Source organism: Nomascus leucogenys, chromosome 6 (assembly GCF_006542625.1).
Source record: "Nomascus leucogenys isolate Asia chromosome 6, Asia_NLE_v1, whole genome shotgun sequence".
In the NCBI taxonomy this organism is placed as follows: Eukaryota; Metazoa; Chordata; class Mammalia; order Primates; family Hylobatidae; genus Nomascus; species Nomascus leucogenys.
This window is the reverse complement of record NC_044386.1, coordinates 70,718,853-70,741,706: the sequence shown is the minus strand read 5'-3', so window position 1 is coordinate 70,741,706 and position 22,854 is coordinate 70,718,853. Positions and strand designations below refer to the sequence as shown.

The window sequence follows — 22,854 nt, the reverse complement described above, 5'->3', positions numbered from 1 at the left end:
CGCCCACCCACCGAACTCATTAGTGACAGCTTCCAAGTTTCAGGATCCAGGAGGAGCACAGAGCAGCCGCAGCTGCCACAGCATAGTGAATTTGCAGAGCTGCATCCAAGCTGTGAATGAGAGGACAGGCAGGCACCCGCCGCTCAGGTAACAGACCAGTCACACACACAGCTTTTCATCACGACTTCAGGTTTATTAGTGATATGCGCCAAGTCTTCCTACGGGTAGCTGCATGCAACACACGGCACTCCTCGAATACAGTCATCCTAAAGCTTTAGTTACTGCGTGGTAAGGCTTCTTAAGTCACAGTGTATTCTTCAAGGCCTGGGCCAAAAAAAGAGACTTCGAGACAGGATGACATCAGATTACATGGATCGCTAATGAACCAAGCTGGACTAGATCTGACTTGATCTACACACATGCCACTACTGCTCAGGGCCGCCGCGCCACGCTGGCCAAGGGGTCTGCACTCATGGCTGGCTGCCTTAGGCGCGGCCGAGGTCGCGTTTTCTAGAGCGGGTTTCGTTTCCTCGGGGGAGCATGTGTGTGGATGTGTGTAGATCGATTTTAAAGAGGGGGCAGATGCCTGTGCCCTCCTTGTCTCTGTGGGAGCCCTGCCCGGGGATACAGCCGGGTGGAAGGGTGCCCAGAAGAGACGACGGGAGAGGCAGGTGTGGTTATTGGTCACATTGGAAAACCCTAGAGTCTGAAAAGCAGCCTGCCAAAATAAAAGTCCAAACAGTAATAATATCTAAATCAATATGGAGTTTTCATGTTGTGGCCATCATCCTTTATTTACAATCAATCACATGTCCCCAAACTTACTTTCATTACAAGTCATGTCCTGGGAGCCGGGCTGCCCGTGTCCCTGCAGTCAGTGGCAGAGGCAGCTGTTTGGGACCATTGCAGGGGCCCCACAGGACCCCAGACGTCCCAGCCAAGGGGGTGGGAGGCAGGGGTGACGGCTGCCCTGCCCCGGGAGCCGCGTCCCTCGGAGGCGCCAGTTCGCTCCGCACAGCTTCAGGGAGGAAAGACACACACTCCACACCACGCACAGCTACCGAGACACACCCTGGCTGGTGCAGGGAGAAGACAGTCCAGAACGTGGCAAAATACTTGAACGCTTTACAAACATTTGTTCTGTGACTCTCCTTTGATAAAGACATACCCCTTTTTGGCAAAATGAAAACAAAAAAAAGAAATCAACTGGGTGGTGAGGGCACACCCTTTGGCAGCCAGCATCTGTGGCTGGGCTGTGGTGTCGGGGTCAAGTCTGCGGCCCAGCTCCCAGCTCCTCTGAGCCCGGGCGGCCCTGCCCAGTGTCCAGGCTGCATGGCCAGGCTGGGGGCACCTAGATGTACAGCGGGGTCTCCTGACCCGTGAGGAGCCTGAACATGGCGGCGGGCATGGTCTTCATGTGGATCTGCGGACAGAGACAGAAGGCTGAGCCGCTGCCCTCCCACAATCAGGTGAAAGCAAACGACAGAGGCAAACCCCCCAAGAGTTTTGCTTCAAATGCCCATCTCCTACAGTGAAGGAGGAAGGCCAGCCTGCCCAGGCCTGGGGGCACTTATGATGCCTTCCAGATGCGGCAGACTGAGACTCCGGGCCCCCACCCCTGGCTCCAGAGGAGTCAACACGGTTGAGTGCTAGTTTTGCTTCTAGTCCAACTGACACCCGGGGGTTGAGAAATTGGACTTCTAGTGGTGACAACAGTTTGCCCCTCCACTGGGGCTGGCTGGGGGTGGCCAGGCCTCGGCAGAAACTGCGAGAGGTGCACTCTGCTTCAGTGAGGAGGAGACCAACGGGGGAAGACACACACACCCCTTCTTACAAAACACACACCGGCCAGGCAAGTGTGCTGGGGGCTGGGAACAGGCTCGCTGGGGCGCAGGGCACCTCAAGTCCTTAGCCTTTGGGGATCGGTGAGCAAATGACCCTTTGGGGCCTGGCCTCGAGCCCTGACTCCAAAGGAGCTGGGTATACAAGCAAGGCCTCAGACCGCCCCAGGGAGACCAACCGTGTGAGTGGCACGCCTTTTAATCCTTCTTTGGGGACACTGGGAAGGAGCAGACTCCAAACGTCTGCTTCAAGAACAGAAGGGGAGCTCTGCTGCCCACTTCTCCTCCCCTGAGCACGACGCTCTCCCCTGTCCTGCTCCGGACTGTGCTGGGCTGCGGCCTCGGGATGGGGGCCCTTGCACTGTCAGGGTCGGCTGCCGCAGGCGCCGCTGGCCTCCCCACGGGGTACAGCCGCCGTGCATCTGCTCCTCCTCGAGCAAGCAGGTCTCCGGCCCTGGGCTGAGCAGCCCAGAAAGCCACATCGCGCAGCTCTGCTTCTGAAGTGTTGCCCGCCCTCCCCCGCCGGGATCTGTGTGGCCAGTGTAGGTTTCCGCTGCTCCTGCCCCCGGCACGGGCTTCCTCCATCAGTCTATTCCCCGGCGTTCCTCAACCGGAAACCCACCCCGAGGCCCCTCGCAACGGCAAGCCTTGTTTGTCAGTGACTCATGTTCCGCGTGGGCTCAGAGCTGCTGGAAACAGGCACCATAACCTCGGCAGGGCTGAAAGGATTCCAACGCCCCGGCCGCCTCCTGCCTCTTCCCCGTTCTCCCGCCCGCTCCTCCACGGGTGGATTTCCTCACAGGTGTAGGGCTCATGGCCGTGGGAGCGGCCGCTTCAAAGCATCTACTTGGGAACACTGGCTTTTCCTTTCTTTGAAGCCATCAAAGGGAGGCTGGTGTCCGCCTGGCCCCTCCTCCTCCTAAGCCAGACCCCTGCCCCCACCAGTCCAGGGAAAACACGCCTCCCAGCTCCCAGCCGACCCTGCAGTGCACAAAATACAAGTGTGCCGATGTGGCTCCGGGAGACCTCATCCGAAAAACAGGAACTAGAGATCCCTCCACCCACCCATCCACCCCACAGGCTGCAAGGATGGTCTCCACGCACTCAGCCTCACAGAGCCACCAGGGGGAGCACCACAGACCGCCCGGCCTGCCGCTGCTGTCCCCAGACCCAAACTCCCTGCCCGGTCCCCAGCGGGCCCCTCTGCAGGCCGGGCTCCTCAGCTCTCAGCCTCCCGCCTCGTGCGGCCACCACGCTTCCCAGAGAGCCTGCAGCCCCTTAGCGCTGACCACCCCTTCACACACCTCCCCCCACACACACACCCCCACTCACACTCTCCTCCACACCCCCATGCCTCACACCCACTCACAGACCCACAGCCACAGTCCCGCACACATACACACTCATGCTCGACACCCCATGCTCACACACGCCCACAGCCACACACCCCTGCACACACCCACACTCGCACTCCTACACACCCCATGCTCTCACACACACGTACATCCACATACACTCACCCCCACACACACACTCCTCCACATGCACACTCTCAGGTACATTCACACAGCCACGCACCCACACCCACCCACTCATGCACCCCTACACACCCACATGTGCACGCACACACTCATTTCCCACACCTGCCCACACTTACCCACACTCGTACATCACATCCCACACACACCCATGCTCTCACACGTCCACATGCACACACCCACACCTGCTCACACTACACACACACACCCCCGCAGCGCACTGGCCAGGCCTCCCCCGGTATATGTGCCACCCCCGCAGCACCATCTCCCCTCCCAATGATCCTGCCGCCTTGTGAGCTCTGGAGGAAAACCTGCACCTCCCCCACACCATCCTCGCACTGCCGTGGAAGCGACGCCAGAAAGAACTGGACTGCGGGGCGTTCAGCCAGTGAAGCGGGACAGGGCAAGCAGCCTGGCTGTGGGAGGGGATGGCCGGCAGGGGCAGAGAGGCAAGCCTGCCAGGGTGGCCATAGCTGTGTGCCCTGCAGAGCTTCTGAACTGGACGTACAGGTCCAGTCCCAAAAGTAGTGTCCAGGGAGCACCCCCAGCAGCCTGTGCCCTCCCGGCTGCCAAGTTAGAGCCAGACTGGGATGGACCCAAATCACCTGCCGCTCCATTCACCCTTGTCACAGCAGCCCCAGTGGGAGAGACAGCCTGGCTGACCTTCAGACGCCCTGTGTCCTCTGGAGCGGGGGAGGCTCATGGAGGGCAGGTGGGAGCACGTGGGCACCGGCATGCAGAGGCACACCCAAAGTCCCTGCTTACCTCTCCGACCGAGTTGGACAGAGCTTGGACTATCTTCTCATGGGCTGTAGCCACCACGCTCTGCCCGTTGATCTCGATGATGCGGTGGCCCACACGGACGCCCCCTCGCTCAGCAATGCCCCCTCTCATGAGGCTGCAGATCTAAGCAGACATGGCCAGGTCAGCACACATGTTCCCGCCACCCCCGACAGGCGCTCCACCATGTCCCCAAAGATGGGACATGCAGAAGGAAAAGCGCCACATGATGAATACGTGCACGTGCAATTCGCTGACTCACAGACAGCGACGCTTATGATCTGGAGTATGTTTCCTTAAAACAAAACACTCAATGCCATGGTGTGTGGGGAGCCAACAAGTTTTCTGACTCCCACAGTGGAACCTGCCCCCAGCTGCACCTCCCCCAGGGCCCCTCCCTTTGTGGTCAGGCTGGAGACTGGTGACACAGCCCAAGGCCACTGCCACCTGGCCTCCTACGGCAGAGCCTGGTTACCATCCTGGAAGACAGGCACTTAGCTGGTGGGCAGGAGGGAAAGGAGAGGCAGGCTGTCCCCTGGCCACCAGAAAGGTGGGGCATCTGTTCTGTCAAGGGAAGGCTCTCTTTGCCGGATGCCCAAATGCTGTACATAGACGGGGAAGAGTCACTTTACTCCTATATCCCCCCCAACAAGTGACATAAGGGCATTTTGTGCCAAACATATTGGTTCTGGTTTTTTTGGAGACAGGGTCTCATTCTGTCACCCAGGCTGGAGTGCAGTCGCGGGGGCTTCCATTCCAGCCTAAAAGTGACACCAAACAGATGGACAGGAGGGCCTGGGAGCACCTGTGACCACAAGACTGGACAGAACGGAAAACAGGCACCCTGCACACCCGTGTTTACGGCAGCAGTGTTCACGGCAGCAGTGTTCACAACAGCCAAGGGTGACAGCACGGACTAGCAGAGAAACAGAATGTGCTCTAGGCCTGCAGGGAAACAGTACTCAGCCCTGGAGAGGAAGGAGAGTCCAAAGTGTGCTACAACACGGACAGACCTCAGGGACACTGTGCTGCGTGACACAGGCCAGGCACACAAACAAACACTGTGTGATGCCACTGATGTGAGGTACCTGGGGTAGTCAGAATCACAGAGACAAAGTAGAAGTGGGGGCCACCAGGGGCTGGGAAGGAGAAATGGGCGGTGGTGCTTAGTGGGGACAAAGTTCTTATTGGGGAGGAGGAAGATGTGCAGGAGAGCGCGGTGGCCATGGCTGCCTGATATGCAGATGGACTGACTGCCACAGAACTCTGCACTTCAAAATGGCTATGATGCTCGATTTTATGTTATAGATATATTTTACCACAGTTATTTTTTAAATGAAAACAAAACCCAGAAAAATGGATGTCCAAGGAGAATTAGGACTAGAAGAGAAGGGGGTGGGGAGAGGCAGATTCCATACTGCAAGGCAGCTCTTTCGCCACCCCGGGGCCCTCTTATCCTGGAGAAAGGAGGCTGCGCTGAGCCCTGGAAAGAGGCGAGTGGCCTGGGATGGGAGAAGCACAGACTCACCTGTCCCAAACACACATGCATGCACACACACATGTGCAGACAGACAATTGTGAGGGGGCCTCCCCCTTTCCTACACACCAGCACCCAGATTTCTGCAGCAGGCCCAGATTTCTGCAGCAGGCCCAGATTTCTGCAGCAGGCCCAGATTTCTGCAGCAGGCCCATATCTCATCTGACTGCTCGCTCTGGGTGCTAAGCACTGCCACCTGCCACAGGGAATGTTTCTGTGGTCATCGGGGAGAACTGCTGCAGGTCGGGGCAGGAGCTGATAGACTCCTAGCCAGGTATCCTCCAGCGCCTGCACATGCTCCCCAGGTGGCTGGGTACGTGGAGGCTGAGGGGACCCCCCAGTCCCTGCCCACCAGCTCCCCGGGATACAAGGTGCCGAGTGGCTGCCCCAGGCCAGGTGGAGACAGGACTTCAGGCGAAGGGCCTGGCAAGGACGGGAGGACACTGGTGAGTGCTTCACTGGGGAAGGTGGGGATGGGGGTGCCCAGAGAGGTGACACCAAGGGAAGCGCCCCACTGCTGCAGGGCCGGGGGCAGCAGAAGCCCGGGGTTCCAGGCTCCTGAAAGTAGAGGCCAGGGCCCTTGGGACTGCAGGTCCCATCCTGAGCACGCTGTGAGGGATGAGGGGCTTGGACCAGAGTAGCCAGCACCCTCAGGTCTCCTGAACGTTATCCCAGGCTCATTGCTCCCTGGAGGTCCTGGCTGGGCAGTGGAGCCCCAGTGCACCTCAGCCAGGCAGATGCCTGGACATGGCCCTGGGGTGGATGAGCCCTGGCCTGCAGGGGCACACGTGGCAGGTGCTGTGACAGCCTCTGTGTCTAGGTGCACAGAGGGCCAAACGGGGACAGCCAGCCCCTACCCTCAACCCTCACCATGACCACGGGCACTCATGGAGCAGGTGCAGAGGAGCAGGTGCAGAGGGTGGGGTCCGCACCTGGGGGCCTGAAGGGCCCGGTGTTTACCGCCAGGCAGCCGAGCTATTCAGAGATAGATGGTGAGTGATCTGTATGGCCGCCTGCATGCCATTTTCTGGATCACTGGGGAGATGGATCATAACCGTGCCAATTCATTTGCTTCATCTAACCCTCCCTGGCACTCTCAGGGTGAGCTGTCCTGTATCCTGGAGAAAGCCCCTGAGAGCCAGCATTTGCCCCTCCCCTCAGCTGCCAGCCTCTCCCCTGCATCCTGAGCACTGGGGCCTCAAGGAAGTGGGACCCCATTTCACAGACAGGGAGGCAGAGGCCAGAGGGTGGAACAACAGCGCATCCACGAGCAGGGCTGGGACCTTCAGACCCTCCTCGTCCCCAGTCGTGACCCAGACCACCCCCCAAGTTTCACAGACGCTTGGCCCCCTCCATCACTCCGGAACTCAGACCCCGGACCCCGGGCAGAGACACCAAGCAGTGGGTGGCCCCTCTCTTTTGTATTGCCACCCCGGAGATTTTTTCTTCAGAATTGCACATGACCCCTTCCTCACTGCAGGCCCCGCAAGTCTGCTGCTGCCCTCAACCCTGCACCCCCTGATCTTCTGAGAAACCCCCGTCTGCACCACCACCCTCAGCTTCCTGGCCACTCAGACCCACATTGCCCCATCTTTGGGAGCTGCTCCAGACCCCTCTGCAGCTGCCCCAGAAGGCAGCTGGAGAGAGCCCTGGTGCCTGTCCGCTGCCCTCCACCCTGGCTTCACACCTGCCCATTGCACTCTCCAGCTCTCTGGGAAGGAAGGCACAGAACCCTGCATCTGGGCTTGGCTGGGCTGCTCCAGGCTGTCCCCTCATTTCCCATTCATGTTAATTTAGCCCCCACAAAACACAAACCAGAGTCCTCCCCTTCATCGTCTCTTCTCCCCTTCTCCCCACCAGTGCTCCACATGGCTGTGTGACCTGGGGCAAGTCACTAAACCCCTCTGTGCCCCAGCTCCTCCAGTTCCTGTGCTCCTCAAGGGGTTATAGTCTGGGGGAGACCAGCAGACTGAGGGGGCATCAAACTCATCCTGGGCAGTGCTATATTCACAGGCCCTAAGAGTAGGCAGCCCTCAGGCCACTCCATGGTGGGGAAAGCCAGCCTCTCCTGCAGGGCTCACAGCGACAGGGCTGTCAGTGAGCAGCACTGGCCACCAACCCAGGCCCACCTGCCTCCTAGGCTGGGCAAGAGGGTGCAGGAACAGGACAAGCAGCTCCCCAGTGCCACTCAGGAGGCAAAGGCGGTGTGGTCACCAGGTTTGGCCAGGCAGGGGCAGCCCTGGGGACACCACACAGCGCCCCAGGCTCTGCACAGCAGGGCTCCTCGTGAGGGCTGCAGGGCTGTCAGTCCCCAGCTTCCTCCACTGTCCCCAGTGCTGGGGTGGGAGGCACACAGGCAGGGCCTGGTGATGGTCGGGGGTGCAGGAGCCCAGAAGGCTGTCCCAGCCCTCCTCCCTGGGGCCCAGCCATGCCCATCCACAAAGTGCTCACAGCAGCTGCAGACAAGGGCCCCAGCTGATTTTCTGAAGAGCCCCCAAATTAGCTAGGGCAACTGCTTGTGCCCAGGTCATGTGTATGCAGAGCAGTCAGGCAGAGCCGGACCAGGCCAGACCACCAGCTGGCCAGCTCCTGCGGCAGGCACACTGTCCTGGACAGAAGTCCCAAGTGGGGTGCAGAAAACTCGTCCTGGCACCTGTGCCAGGTCCAGAGGCCACAGGGCCTCCTCCTTGGCAGAGACTAGGACCAGCGGGCCCACCCTGGATAGCTTGGGGTACCTCATGGATTTTCTCAGCTGATCTTCACAAGCACCTTTTGAGGGGAATCCAGTGAGCGTAAGTGACTTGCCAAGGGTCACACAGCAGGGAAGGTATGGCTGACACTGGTGATGCCCCTGTCCCTCTTCGTTCTGGGGACCGCCTGGTCCCCCCTTCCCAGCCTCCCCATGGGTCCGTGGCTGAGCTTTCTGGCCAGTGGGCTGTGGGCAGAAATGACAAGGGCCACTTCTGCCCTGGCTCTGAAAACCTTCACAAGGTCTTCTGAGCTGCCTTTCTTCCTGCAGTGCCAGCCAGACACAGAGCACCCAGTGGGGGCTGCCAAGGCCCAGCTGAGGGCAGAGCCTGGGCCCCTGAGTGGCTTTGTGGAGTGAAGTTCACCCCCACCACCCCCACTGCAAATTAGACTGCAGCATGAATAAGCAATAAGCTCTCAGTATATGGAGATTTGCAGAATCTTTTTTATAGCAGCAAATTTGCTCTGACACAGCAGGGTCAGAGATGGGCCCTGAGCCCAAGCCCTGGGACTCCACCCTGACGGTGGGTATACCCCTCCACGCTGCTTCACCAGAAAACAATGGAGAAGATTTGGTAGTCCTTCTAGAATGTTCTCCCACTGTCTTTCCTCTCTGGCTGTGGATGGGCACACACCCTCCCCATCATCTCCACATCACTCCCACTCCAGCCCGCAGTGTCTCTCCTCCTGGGCTCCTTCATACTCCGGGCTGGTTTAAACAATTTGGGTATCACCAGCCCTTTTTTTCTTTACTCCACTTAGTTGCCACATCTCTGCCCTCTGGGTCTTTTGCAGGAGGAAAAATAAAGGAAAAAGAATTCAGGCCACTCAAATGCAGGTCAATGAGAGGGTGGAAACTCTGGGCTAAAGAACTTTGGCCTGGGGAACTGGTACAGGTTTTTGGCCAGAACCACACTAACTCAAGCCCAGCATCACCTCCTCCAGGCAGCACTCCTGCCTTCCCATTGCCCGGCACAAAGCCTAACACAGAGCAGGTACTTCACAAATGTCTGCTGAACGGCTGAGTGAACAAGCGAATGATGAGTACATGAATGAATGAACGAGTGAACATCTGTTTGTTGAACACAGTAAATGATGCCACAATTGGCTGTGTCCAAGCTACAGTGGCTGGTGAAGTCTGCTGCCCTCCCTCTAAAGCAGGGGACAACCACCATGGGGACAAGGGAGCCTGGGAAAGGCTGGAGGGGCCCAATCCACAGCCATGCCCTGGCCCTCCCCTTCTACCCAGGACCTTCTGGAGAGCCCTGGAAAGTTCCTGCCCCGGGTGGCCTGGCTGTGGGCAGCTGCACCCACGGGCCAGGTCCTACCAGGCTGCCAGACATAGCCTGTCCCATTGGACGGGAGCTGCTCCCCCTCCCTGGGCCCTGCAGCGGTGGTGGTGGCCCAGGGCAGGAGGGGGAACTTACAATTCCATTCTGCACGCTGAAGCCCAGCTGGTACTTGAGGTCTGGCCGCTTGATGAGGACCGTGGTGACCGGGGGACAGCTGACAATGTTGAGCTTCACCTGTGTCTGGTTCTTCAGGCCCTGCAGAGCATGGGGACAGGAGTCACAGGCTGGGCCTTAGATATCAAGTCCGACCCAGGATGAGTGAGGCTGGCAGGGTGGAGGCCGGGGGCAGTGAGAACACACACCGGGTGAGGCAGGCAGTCCCCTCTCAGCCTCAGTAGCCCCTCTGTGCAGCGGGGAGGAGCCTCGCCCTGGCCCTTACCAGGGCTGCCAGGTTTCCAGGGTGGCACTGCGCCCTCTGTCCCACCATGCTCAGGGTGCCTCTGCCCTGGGAAAGATGAGCCGCTGCGGGAGCGAGCCCAGGCTCTGAGTGCCACTGGGCAGAACCAATGCGCCCAGCACCAGGTCACCCTCAGGGTGTCGAGGGGGCCATCATCCTGCCGAATTCAGGAAAGCTTCCTATGGAAGGATGTGGGGACACCTTCCTCAAAACCCAATGCCCTCCAAGGATGGACCTCCTGCAGGGCAGGGAGTGACCGCACAGCAAATCTCTGTGAGGACGCAATTGTCAGCGGGTGCGCCAGGCCGCCGGGGTCCGGTGGGGGTGAGGAGGCACAGGGAGGAACCCAGGCCTCCACCTGGGAGCTGCAGCCCTGGGAGGGGGGCCTCAGCTGCTGAGCCCTCTGGTGCCACTGGTGGAGGCCTATCCTGTGTCTCTCTGTGTGGCTGCCCAATGGACAGAAGCTCTGCCAGGCCAGCTCCTAGAGCAGTCTACGGGATGCCCTGGCCTGGGGAATGCCCTTCATCTCTCATGCTGAACAAAAAGGAGGAAGGTGCTCCCTCCAGCACCAAGACCACAGCAGGGTGGGGAGGAACATGCCACAGAGGGCTGGGGGCCAGGCCACAGCTGGGTCACAGGAGCCGCCAGCAGCAGGCAGAGCCCACTCCTTCGCAGGAGGCCAGTGTGAAGGCCCCCACCCCACGTGCCGGTGACCCTTCTGCCTGACCCCTCACAGTGACAGGCAGCACCTCCCAAAGCTGCAAGCTCACGAGTCTGATGGTCAGGGTGGCCTCCTTACTTAAGGGAACCTGCGTCCCAGCACCCAACCCATGCAGGGTGCCACACCTCCCCAGCCCAAGAGCACTGAGGGGGTTTCCCAGAAGCGGGACTTTCAGTGCTAACCTGGCAAAGTCCCAGGCAAAGCAGGATGAGCTGGTCACCCTATACTCACTGGTTCCTGGGCCCTTGCCCAGGGCCACATGGCTCGGTACAGGGTTCAGACAACCCCTCCCCTCCCACCCCAGGGCAGCCCGGGTCCACCTCTGATTCAGACATGGGGAATGGTCTTGAGTTCAAATTTTGATGCCATCATCGACCAGTCACCGGGTGGGTCTCCCTGGGCCTCAGTTTCCCCATGGGTGAAGTGGGGATTGCAGCAAAGTGGGGATCAAGTGAGGCAGGGCTGAGGCGACCCCTGGTTGGAGGGTCCCAGGGTGCCCACCTTGATGATGCCTTGGCAGGTGGCGAGGGGCAGCCCCACCAGGCTGGTGCCATTGATGGACATGATCTGGTCCCCGATGCTCAGCTTCCCCGAGCGGGCGGCCGGGCCGCCATTCATCATGTTGGCCAGGATCACCGTGGGCAGGATGGAGCCCCAGCCCGACTCCACCACCACCACGCCCAGGATCTCGCCCTTGTGCTTCTCCAGCTGCAGCTGCAAAGGGATCAGCAGTGTGAGAGGGGCTGGCGGCAGGGACCGGGGCCTCTGCCAAGGACCCACAGGAGGATGAGGCTGACCCTGTCCTGGCACATCCCGCCCTGCCCTGGGATCCAAGGCTGGCTCATCTCAGCCAGGAGAGGTCTTGGGCTGGGAGCCCTGCCCACCCACCCCCAGCCTCACCCACTCTGGCTCCCACACCTTCCTGGGGTCTACCCAGCAATCCTGGGAACCTGGAAGCACAGACCCCCTATCCCCACCCATGCCTGGCATTGACCCCATCCCCACCCATGCCCAACATTGACCTTCCTACCCCAAGAAGGGCTCCAGTGTCCTGGTTCCTGCTCCTTCCACCCCACCACACCCACAGATGCCAGAGGAATGTTCTCAGACTCCCATACCCATACCCTGTCCCTGGCCTTCATTCTTGTTGGAAAAGTCCTTCTACTTTTATTTCCTCTCAAAGGTCACTGTCTCAGAAACTGCCTGGAATGTCTTCAGCAAGAAACCAGGATCACGCATTCACCCATTCAACAAGCAGCAGAGACCATCCACTCATCCACAGCAGACAGAATCATTCAGCCATTTATCAAACAGTCCAGGTATGGGCCATCCCCTGGGAATTTGCTCCTCTGCCCATAACAATTTTCGAAAGTCTCCTGGGGGAAGCCACTGGGACTAGCTAAGGCCTCTGCTACTGGTGGCTTCCAGCCTCCCCTGCCAGAGTCCCCAAGCTCCCTTTAGAGATGCCACATGCTTTTCAGAAAACCTCCTGGGTGCTGAGCGCTGGTTGATGATAATAGCAGCATTAAAAGGTGCATTTTCGAGGTCATTAAAGCTGACTGTAATCAGCTTCTTTGTTACAAACACCTCATTTCACACTCAAGTGCTCAGCTGGAAGGCCGGAGCGAGGTGCACATTCTGGGCCATACTCGAGTCTGATAGGAAAGCAAGGGTGTGCGTGAGGACCCCGGGAGGGCTCGCTCTGCAGGAGCTCAGGGAGCAGAAGCTGGCAAATGCGGCCTCCCTGAGGTCGGTGGGTGTGGCTTACCTCCTTGCAGTTCTCCGAGTTTGAGAAGTGGATGAGGTCGTCGTTGTACATCTCCTGGGTGTTGATGATGTCACTGTACTCCTTCTGGCTCAAGTCTTCGGGGTTGATGCCATTGGCTCGCAGGAACTCCTGGTAGGCCACGCTGAAGGCCTGGCCGATGGACTGGGCGATGAGCTGGGCCTGTGCAGAGGGCAGGCCCGCTGGAGACAGGCACGTGGCACAGGCTCCCCGCAGCCTCCTCAACAGGGGCTGCGGCAGGGCTGGGTGCAGGATGCACCCGTAAGCCTTCAAGGGGGCCCTTGCTCGGGCTTAGAAGAACAAGAAAGAAACTGGGGGCCCTCCCTCATCTGATGAAGGCTGTCTCCCACCAGCATTCCACTGTGAGCGAACCCCAGTGTTGCCCTGAACCCCAAAGGGTCTGCTCCTGACTGTCCCTGCCTAAGCTGTGGCATGGCCCAGATGCTCCAGGTCAAAGCTGTTTCAAAGAAAGTCTGGGACAACAATGAATTATTTACTACATGTCATATTTTTGTTGCTTTTTTTTTCTTTTGAGATGAGGTCTGGCTCTGTTGCCCAGACTGGAGTGGGAATGTAGGTGAGCACAACCACATCCAGCTAATTAAAAAAAGTTTTCTTGTAGAGACAGGGGTCTTGCCATATTGCCCAGGCTGGTCTCAAACTTCTGGACATAAGTGATCCTCCTGCCTTGGCCTCCCAAAGCGTTGGCATTGCAGGTGTGAGCCACTGCACCTGGCCCCATCTGTATTTCCTTTCCACTCATCTGATGCCGAAAATGGACTTTCATTGTGTTTTCCGGGAGCATCGTGCTGCTAATTGTCTACCCTGCATGTATTTATCGGTAGCAGCAGAACCCAGTGCCCACTGGAAGCAGAGGGTGTGCCTGGCTGCTCTTCTAGGGACGTGTGGCTGTGCCAGGCCGGGCCTGCAAGACATGAGACCTAGGACTCTACACAGGCCCCATGGAGCACATCGCTTCTTTCTACTTCCGCTGAGCTGCTTCAGTGGACATCACCGACTCTGACATGGCAGACCTGAACATTGACACAGCACTCAGGGCCTGGCCGGCCGCCTGCTGGTGCGCAGACAGGAGACAGTGGGAGGTGAGAGAGGGCTGTACTGAGCTCCCGGAGGTCGCCAAGCAGGCTGGCAGCTGTGCAGCCCTGGGAGTGCGGAGGGGCTCTTGGCGGCCTCGGTGACTCCTCAGCCCACAGCAGGGCCTCCTGCCAGGCACTGGGCTGTGTGAGCCCTCCTTATGTGCTGTCCTGCTCCTCAACTGCCCTCAAGGGGGTTCTGCACGGGGCCCCCCCAGCAAACCCCTACTCAACGGTATCCCAAAACAAGTGAAAACAAGGGCTTTGGCCTCAATTCCCTTCCCACTCTCCACGTGGCAGAATGTAAGAGTGGCAGATGACTGAATGCATTGGGAAAGGCAAGCTGGGCCGGATTAGAAGCGCGCAGCAGGCGGCCTACCCTCTAGCAGGCGTGGAACTGCCCTGCCTAACGGGTCCTAAGCGGTTTCCAGGACTTGCCGGTTCCCACGCCCAGCATCTCTTCCGCGGCCAGACCCGGCTGGAGGCGCGACGCCCGGGGACCGCCAGATGGCGCCGCCGGGCTGGCCTGCGGAGTTGGTGAGCTGATGGGGCTCGGCGGGAGGGCCGGGGCAGCGCCCGCGCAGGAGAGGGTCGGGCCTCCGGGAGGAGCGGAGGGCTGTCGCCAGGCCTCTGCTTCTGTCTCCGCCTGACGAGGCCACCTGGCTGGGAAGGGCGGCCTGAGAGCACGGGAGCCCTGGAAGACCAGCTCCACCACCCACAGCCCTTGGACTCAACTTGGGCTCCCTCGGGCCACCCCCATTCTTCCTCCCCTTGGAGGACATCCTCCGCCCCCGCAGAAGCTGCAAGCCCAGGGAGCTAGCTCCGCGGGGCTGCGCCTCCTTCAGGCGTCATCCGGGCCGCTGGTGTGCCGCCAGCCGCCGCCTCCCTGTCACTCCACGCCGGGTCCCGGCTGCCTCCTGGGAGGTGTGGAGTTCAGGGGGCTCTCTCTGCGGCTGGCACTTCAGAGAAGGGGTCGCCCTGCCAGCCCCAGCTCGCAGCCAAGCCTGTGGGCGTTCACTAATGTGAGGCCAGGAGCGCCACCCAGGCCCCACCCAAGGGCTCAAGCGGCCTCCTGCAGGTGGGCTGCGGGCAGAGCCTGCAGGCGCTGGAGAGGTGGGGACCTGGAGGCTGCTGTGCGAGCAGGACCACCCTGAGGCCTCATCTACCCTGCCTCTCAGCCTCGCCTCATGTACCCAATACGGCATCCCCTGGCTTTAACCCTCCGCATTGGCTGCACCTGGAAGCTCTCAGTGCCCATCGGAAACTCTCAGCAGTTGACCGCCACCCTTCGCCACCGGGCCTGCTCCTGGCCTCATTCCGCCAGTACCTGTGGCCCACCCCCCATGCCAGGTCTCTCAGACATCCTCAGTCTCAGTCACACAGAAATGCCCATCCAGGTTTCAAGGGATGGAAGGAATGTGTGAGTGCGCTGTTGAAATGCTCTCTCCCTCCTGTAAATCTGCCATTGTGCCGAAGCATTTCAAGTGGACCCAACTTCTTAGAAAGAAGGTGACTGCGCCAGCCACAGGTTTGCACCCTGTCTTCAGTTTCCATGCTGTATGTAAGGATCATGACAATATGGGGACCCTTCCCTATTGCCCAGGTCCCTGAGACACCCTCAAGTCCTTATGAAAAAGAACGCCCTGGCCAACTGCCCATGAAGTATGTATCTTTTTTTTTTTTTTTTTTTTTTTTCCTGAGACGGAGTTTCACTCTTGTCGCCCAGGCTGGAATGCAATGGCGTGATCTCAGCTCACTGCAACCTCCACCTCCCAGGTTCAAGCAATTCTCCTGCCTCAGCCTCCCAAGTACCTGGGATTACAGGCACGCACCACCACGCTTGGCTAATTTTTTGTATCTTTAGTAGTGATGGGGTTTCACAATGTTGGCCAGGCTGGTTTTGAACTCCTGACCTCAGGTGATCCACCCACCTCGGCCTCCCAAAAGTGTTGGGATTACAGGCATGAGCTACTATGCCCAGCCATAGATCATTTTTTAAAATTTCACTCTGGCAACAGCCACAAAACGGGCTCACCATCAGTGCCCCCTGCTGGTCTGAGTAAGATCAGCCTCCAGGAAGGACAGTTCCTCTCTGAGTTCCCCTCTCCGCCCTGCTGCTCCTTCCTCAGCCCCTCTGTCCCCCTCCAGGCTAAAAACAATGCTCTTCTCCAGCCCATGGAGGGAGCCAAAGGGCCTGTGATCTTTTCCTGAGTCTCTGGTATCTTATACTTCAGAATCACTTTTTACTTGCTCGGAAGACATACCACACGCAAAGGCAGAACTAAGCCTCATGTGCAGATGTGCCTTCTTTATACAGCATGCCAGCGCCATGCGAAAATTTGCATTTTAGTAACAAAAGTTACGCAAAGATTAACTTCATTTTGAGTAGAGAAAATGTTTTGTAAAGGGATTTCTTCAAATAGCTCCCTCGTATATTTAACCATGGCTCAATTTATAAACAGCTCCTGAAGAACCTATTTCAAGAAGTAGAATAAGACTGTGTTCACTATCTTTGCAAACCCAGAGAGTAAGCAAAAGATCACTGATCCACAGGAAATGTCAATAACGGCACGGAGGAGGCTTTCCACCTGAGGGTGGTTTCCACAGCGCCTGGATTCTGGAGCCGCCCTGGGCTGTGAACTTTGGGAGGGGAGTGCCCTGGCAAGGGCTTACTTACATCCTCCGACTCGAACACGTGGCAGATCATCTTATACTGCTTCTTGCCTTCCTGGGCCCCAGGCGTGGTCTCGATGCAGTCCTGAGAGGCTGACCTGGGCATGCGGCGTCTGGCCATCAGCACCACAATGTTCCCAATGTCAGCGATATAGGAGATGGTACGCAAGGCGTGGTCCATCATGGTCTCCTGTCAGAAGGGAGATGTCGCCACGTCAGGGAACACTACTGGGACAAGCCATTGAAAAGCACTCCAGGGCCGGGCGCAGTGGCTCAAGCCTGTAATCCTAGCGCTTTGGGAGGCCGAGGCAGGCGGATCACCTGAGGTCAGGAGTTCAAGACCAGCCTGGCAAACATGGTGAAACCGCATCTCTACTAAAAATAAAAAATAAATAGTTGGGCGTGGTGGCGGGTGCCTGTAATCCCAGATACTTGGGAGGCTGAGGCAGGAGAATCGCTTGAACCGGGAAGGCAGAGGTAGCATCAAGCCAAGATTGCACCACTGCACTCCAGCCTGGGCAACAAGAGCAAAAATCCATCTCAAAAAAAAAAAAAGGCACTCCAATTATTTGGGTTTCACAACCCTGATTCTCCTGACATTTGGGGCCGGATCATTCTTTATTGTGGAGGGCTGTCACGTGCACTGCAAGGTGTTAGGAGCATTCCAAGCCTCTCCCCAGGAGATGCCAGTAGCACCTCCCCCTTCCCAAGTGTGAGAATGAAAATTATTTCCAGCCATTGCTAAGTGTCCCCTGGGGGACAAAAATCACACTGGTTGAGAACCACGGCCCTAGTTAACAGAGCGTTTTAGGGTAATGATTTACAGTCAAAGTCACTCTGCCTTCATCTCAGTCCCAGCTTCCAAAATGGACTGTGCAGAACCCAGGGACGTGTGATGTCAGGTGAGCTCTCGGGCTGTCTCTGCTGGAGCAGGGGCTTGCCATATAGTGAAACCCATACACTCCGGGTGAGAGGCCACCCATGGCTCTGGAGAAGGGTCCCTTCTGAACGAGGTGCTCTCCTATGGGCCCAGGAGTGGCCTGGCCTGGCCTTCCTGCCGTGCAGAAGAGGAAAGCATCAAGGCCAATGTTTGTCACTCAATGAGCTCTTCCCAGGGAGCCCAAACAGCCTGGGCCTGGGTCAAGAGACACCAAGGTAGCCCACCTGACTTCAATTCCCTCGGCCTCTGGCAGGCCCATGACTCTTGATGGTTTTTTGTCCTTGGACAAGAATCTCCAGCCAGCATCTTGCCCACAACCCCTACCTAACAAGACTGCACACAAAGCTCAAAAAAACTAATCCACTGGTCTTTTATGCTTTTGTCCTCTGTTCACAAAAGAAACTCGAATGTTTCTGCAACCTCTGCACCTCATTTCTTCCTCACAGAATCCACTTTGCAGTGGATGCTGCTTCACCTTTGTCTCAGCTGCTTATTTTTTTTCTGGCCAAAGCCATGAGGCTGTTTCATAACCATAAGAGTCACCTTCCAGGGAGGGACACTGAAAGGAAACAGCTGGAGTGGCTCTTCAGCATCTCCTGATTTCTGTCACTGAATCAATCCCCAGGTGTCAGAAACACGTTTCTTCCCCAGCTCCTATCAATGGCAGATCCCTCCTCCTCCTCACAGATAGAGGCTGCCTACCAACATGGCCGCATCTGCTCTCCTGCCCTGACTGGCTACTTTGGCCTTCCCAGTCTCTCTCACCTGTTCCCTCCTCTCCAGCTCCTCTGCCCCAACAGCTTTAATTTGCATGCCCTGTTCAGAATCCAAAGATCCAGGAGGGAAAGGAAAGGGAGGGAGAAGGGGCCAGTGGAGTGAACCCTGAACTGGGCCAGCCTAGGAGATTTCTCATCTCTCCTTCACAGGATCCAGTGGAAGAGTTACTCTTTCAGCTGGGGCTGTGGGTATTAGGAGGTTCAGAGATGTTCAGGAACTTGTTTAAGGCTATACAGCTCATGAGGATGGAGCCCAGCTTCAACCCCCAGGCCCATCCTCCCACCCCGGGTGTGGCACCCTCCATGTACACTGGCAAGAAGAGTTACCGGGGCAGGCCTGGCAGCTGTCCCCAGAAAGGCCCACCTGCAAGGCTGGCCCTCTCTGGCATCTGGGAACGTGGATCTCAGGAGGGTTCCCAGCACCCAAACTGACAAACATGGTTCCTTTTGCCTAAACCATTTGTGCAAACAACGTGGTCTAGGCTGGACACCTCTTTTCCCTCTGGGAGTCTGGAATATTGGTAGCTGCCAGGCAGAGGGTGCCTATGTGACCAGCTCCCAGTAAACACCTTGGGCTGAGTGTCTATGAGCTTCCCTGGTAGACACAACTTCATTCTGTTGTCACAGCCCCTTGCCAGGAAGTTCAGTGTGTCCTGTGTGACTGCGGGGAGGGATCTGGAAGCCTGCACCCGCTTTGCTGATTCTGCTCTGGAGCCATCTGCTGAAATAAATCTCAGCTGTGAGTGCACTGAGTCCTGTCAGTCCTCCGAAACCATCCAGGCTGTGGTGGTCTTGGGGACCCCCAGCACAGGTGGGTGGTGAGGCATGGGGCTCGGAGGGTTGGGGGGAATCTAGTCCAGATGGTTTGCCCACAAAAGATTAGAAAATGGAGTCCAAGTCTGTGAAGTGTTGCAAGCCCAGTGCCTGAGCCCTGGCACCTGTCTCCCTGAGTTATCACCAAGTGCCACGCTCCAGGAGGGGGCTGGTTCCAGGGTAGGGGGGTTCAGGACACAAACATCAGTGGGACAAGGCGCAAGCCTGGACACAGGACAGACATGTGACGAGGAAGGGCGCCACTGTGCCCATATCAGGGTATGTGAGGGCCTGGAGGGTGGTCAGCGCACAGCGATGGGTTGGGAATGGTGGGCTGCAGTGTAAGCCACATAGTGGAGGCTGCTGCCTCCTCTGTCCCCAGAGGTCAGGATCCCTGGGAGTGGGGAGCAGGGGAGGGCCCAGGTAGCCCAGCAGGTCTTCCCACCCACCTGCCGCCCGCAGAGCCCTGGGGTGACACCAGTACGACTGCTACCTGCTGTGCACTCCTTGGTCATCCCGCAGCCCGGGCTATGGGCCTTGGGTTGATGGGAGCAGAGGGCACAGGAGAGAAGCTGCTGAGAACCAGGGCCTATACCGTGGGACAAGAAGGAGTCGAACTTAGGAGTTTATCTGATTTTGAGCAACTGTCTTAAACGCTTACCTGCGTGTCTGCATTTAAAACCTTGATCCTCTGGGTGGAAATGAAGAGGTCCACTTCTGTCAGCGTCTGGGCATCCCCCTCAGAATTCTAAGAAAGGACAGTGGATATCGTTAAAGTCCAAAAACCAACTCGGAATAGAGGACACGCAAATAGCATTATGACAAAATGCTCAACATCCCTAATCACCAGATAAATCCAAATTAAAACCACAACAATATATCATTTCATACCTGTCAGAATGGCTCTTATGAAAAAGATAAAAGATAAGAAGCACTGGCGTGGGGTGGAGAAAAGGGAACCCTGGTACACTGTGGGAGGGGGTGAATTAGTGCAGCCACTGTGGAGAATAGAATGGCGGTTCCTCCAAAAATTCAAACTACAACCACCACGTGATCCAGCAATCCCACTGCTGGGCATAGTTCCAAAGGAAGTGAAATCAGCGTGTCTAGGAGACACCTGCACTCCCACGCTTACGGCAGCACTATCCACAACAGCCAAGACATGGGATCAACCCAAAGTCCATTCATGATGAATGGATAAAGAAATGTGGCGCGCAGACACACTGGAAGCCTACTCAGCCTTCACAAAGAAAAAGCCATGTCATGTCCAACACATGGATGACCTAGAGGACATGCTGTGAAGTGAAACCAGCCAGGCACAGAAAGATAAATACTGCACGATCTCACTCAGGTGGAAGCTACAAATGTCAATCTCACAGAAGTAGACAGCTGAATGGTGGTTACCAGGGACTGGGGCAAAGGAGTGAAGCGGGAAGTACTGGTCCATGGACTCAAAGCTCCTGCTAGACAGGAGAAATGAGTTCAAGAGATATATTGTGCATCATGGTGACTACTGTTAATAATATTTCATATTCTTAAAAATTGTTAAGATAGTGAATGTAGTGTTCTCATTACAAAAATTATAACTCTGTGATGTAATTAGCTAGATATAGTCATTTCACAATGTGTATATACTCCAAAATATTATGTTGTACATAGCAAATACAAAGAATTTTATCTGTCAGTGTAAAAAGTAGTAACTCGAAGGAAGGCTCGGCAATTTTAACAATTATGCAGAGTCCACGTAGAAGGAAATGCTGCTGGCCATCAGAAATCTACCTGCACGACACTGGCCACATGCATCATCTAGCTAAGTGTGAGTTCTCCAGGCAGTCTGTAAGAGGCACCCGGGAGGGAGGAGGGCCAGCCCCCAGGAGCTTGACTGAGATGGGGCGGGACGCCTGGGTCTGTCATCACAGCCCCTCCCGTCAGTGGCAAGCAAGGCCCTCTGGCTGACCCCTGTGGAATTTACAGACTCAGGTTACATTTCCTGGATTTGGGATTCTAAGTATCCTTAAGAAATGGGGAAGACATTGTCAGAGAAGCTGAATGAAAATGTCAGCCTTTCCTTCTGATTTAAACAGTCACCACCATGTCCACCCCACAGCGGCCTTGGGGGACTGAGCCCTGGGGCTGGCCTGAGTGCTGTCCTCACAGCAACAGAGAGAAGCCAAGAGAGGTGCCACACAAATGGCCTAATTCGTCACCTGTAGCCACTGTAGTATGCCTGGCATATGGCTGTCAGACGGGTTTCATGGGCTCTTCTGAGCTGAGTGAACTCTTCAGGGTCTGCCCCAAACTAGGATAGCCTTTAATTGGTTTTTACATTTGTAAGAATCCTAATTACCACTGCACAGTGGCAATGAATTTCAAGTTCTATTGGTTTGCCCACCGAGGTGAATAATTCTCCATGGTCACTGGGGAGCCCAGGGTGGTCTATCTTCCATTTCAAAACAGCAAAAACTATGATTTAATTATTCACTAGAAAATCTGAAATAAGAAATCTCCCTGCTGACAATTCCTCAAGAATTTTGAGTTGTAGAGAGGCCCGGTATTGTAATAATGAATGTGTATTTTAGCTCAATTTTCAAGGGAAAGGGTCTTTTGGGCTTTCTTTGCTTTTAACTCATTAGAAAGAGAAAGGAGTTGAAAGCAGCGCAGCTGACAATCTGCAGCCGCGGAGGAACTTTTTCTCTGTTTTTTAAAATTGGGTTAGATTCAGCATCAGCATGCATTTAAAGGTTTTATTCATGGATTGTGGCTCAAACCTCTTGCTAAAAAGTAGGTCAAGCCAGAAGTAAGTGAGAAAAGTTGCAGGTGGACCTTGGCATTAGTGACAATTGTGGAGGAAATCTGAGGCTGGGATCCCTGGATGGGAGAAGTGGGGCAGCCTGAAGCCACCCAGGCTCCAGAGGAAAACCCATCAGTAACAGGGCAGGGAGAGGACACTCGTCATCCTCCTTGGCGGAAGAAGGAAAGGTGTCAACAGTACAGATCCTACAGACACCAGAGAACAGGTCACAGGGTGGGCCTCGGCACGTCTGCGGATGGGGGGCATGACCTGCGGTCATCCCCATGGCTGTGGCCAGGCCAGGAAAGGGACCTTCAGCAATGACACTGAGCATCCCACTTTCCAAAAAGGAAGAACAAACCGTAATTAAATATAATCAGGCAGCCACCTGACTGGCCGCAGAGGCCTTTCTGAGCTGGGTCTGCCTGTACCAAGCCCTCTAGAGGTGACAGTGGCTCTATAGGATTGCTGGACCTGCAGGTCCCAGAAGCCAGCGACAGTCCGTAGGGACTCCCTGCTCCAGCTGGACTAGCAGGCTGCAAGCGAGGGCCCCTCTTTTTTGAGAAAAGCACACCCCAACTGCAAGTCTGCAATGTGTGGCACATTCTGCCTTGCCCGGAGGAAATCAGCCCGGGAAGAGGAGCATGAGCGCGATCCTTCCTCTCCTGCTCCTGAGCAGAATCAAACGAGACGCTGCTGGGCAACAAGTAGACGTCCTAGGTGGACCAAAGTCTCACTGCAGAAGAGGGAGTCCCCACATGTGGTCTTCTGGCCAAAGCGCCAGAAAATGGCATTACTTCAAAGCAGGGAGGGGGAACTAAATCTCCTGCTGTTTAAACAGAAGAAAACTGTGGGCAACAAGCCAGTGCCAAGGTCCCCAGGGTTTGCCCCAGGCCTTGTGACACCAACTATTTTGATATTTTCTGTATGAGGAGGATTAGAAAAGCTCTAGCATTTACTAAATGACCAGGTGACAAACAAATGACTCAATGTCAATCCTTTTTTTTTTTTTCTTTTGAGATGGAGTTTCACTCTTGTTGCCCAGGCTGGAGTGCAGTGGCACGATC

The 22,854-nt window shown here is 56.6% G+C and overlaps 1 protein-coding gene across 5 annotated transcripts in view; it reads right to left on the bottom strand.

Moving 5' to 3' along the window:
* Positions 1-172: 172 nt before the first annotated feature.
* Positions 173-22,854, bottom strand: part of APBA2 (amyloid beta precursor protein binding family A member 2) — a 229,211-nt gene continuing 206,529 nt past the window's right edge. For 2 of the 5 annotated variants that reach the window (XM_030814399.1, XM_030814402.1), the window contains 7 exons: positions 19,658-19,744; positions 16,472-16,657; positions 12,683-12,862; positions 11,416-11,628; positions 9,872-9,991; positions 4,145-4,285; positions 173-1,423 (listed from right to left, as the gene is read on the bottom strand). In XM_030814399.1, the coding sequence (XP_030670259.1) occupies positions 1,352-1,423; positions 4,145-4,285; positions 9,872-9,991; positions 11,416-11,628; positions 12,683-12,862; positions 16,472-16,657; positions 19,658-19,744 (999 nt within the window). In that variant the 3' untranslated portion in view covers positions 173-1,351. Of the gene's footprint in view, positions 1,424-4,144; positions 4,286-9,143; positions 9,231-9,871; positions 9,992-11,415; positions 11,629-12,682; positions 12,863-16,471; positions 16,658-19,657; positions 19,745-22,854 lie in introns of those variants that run through there. The other 3 variants (XM_030814400.1, XM_030814401.1, XM_030814403.1) reach the window with 2 other exon arrangements.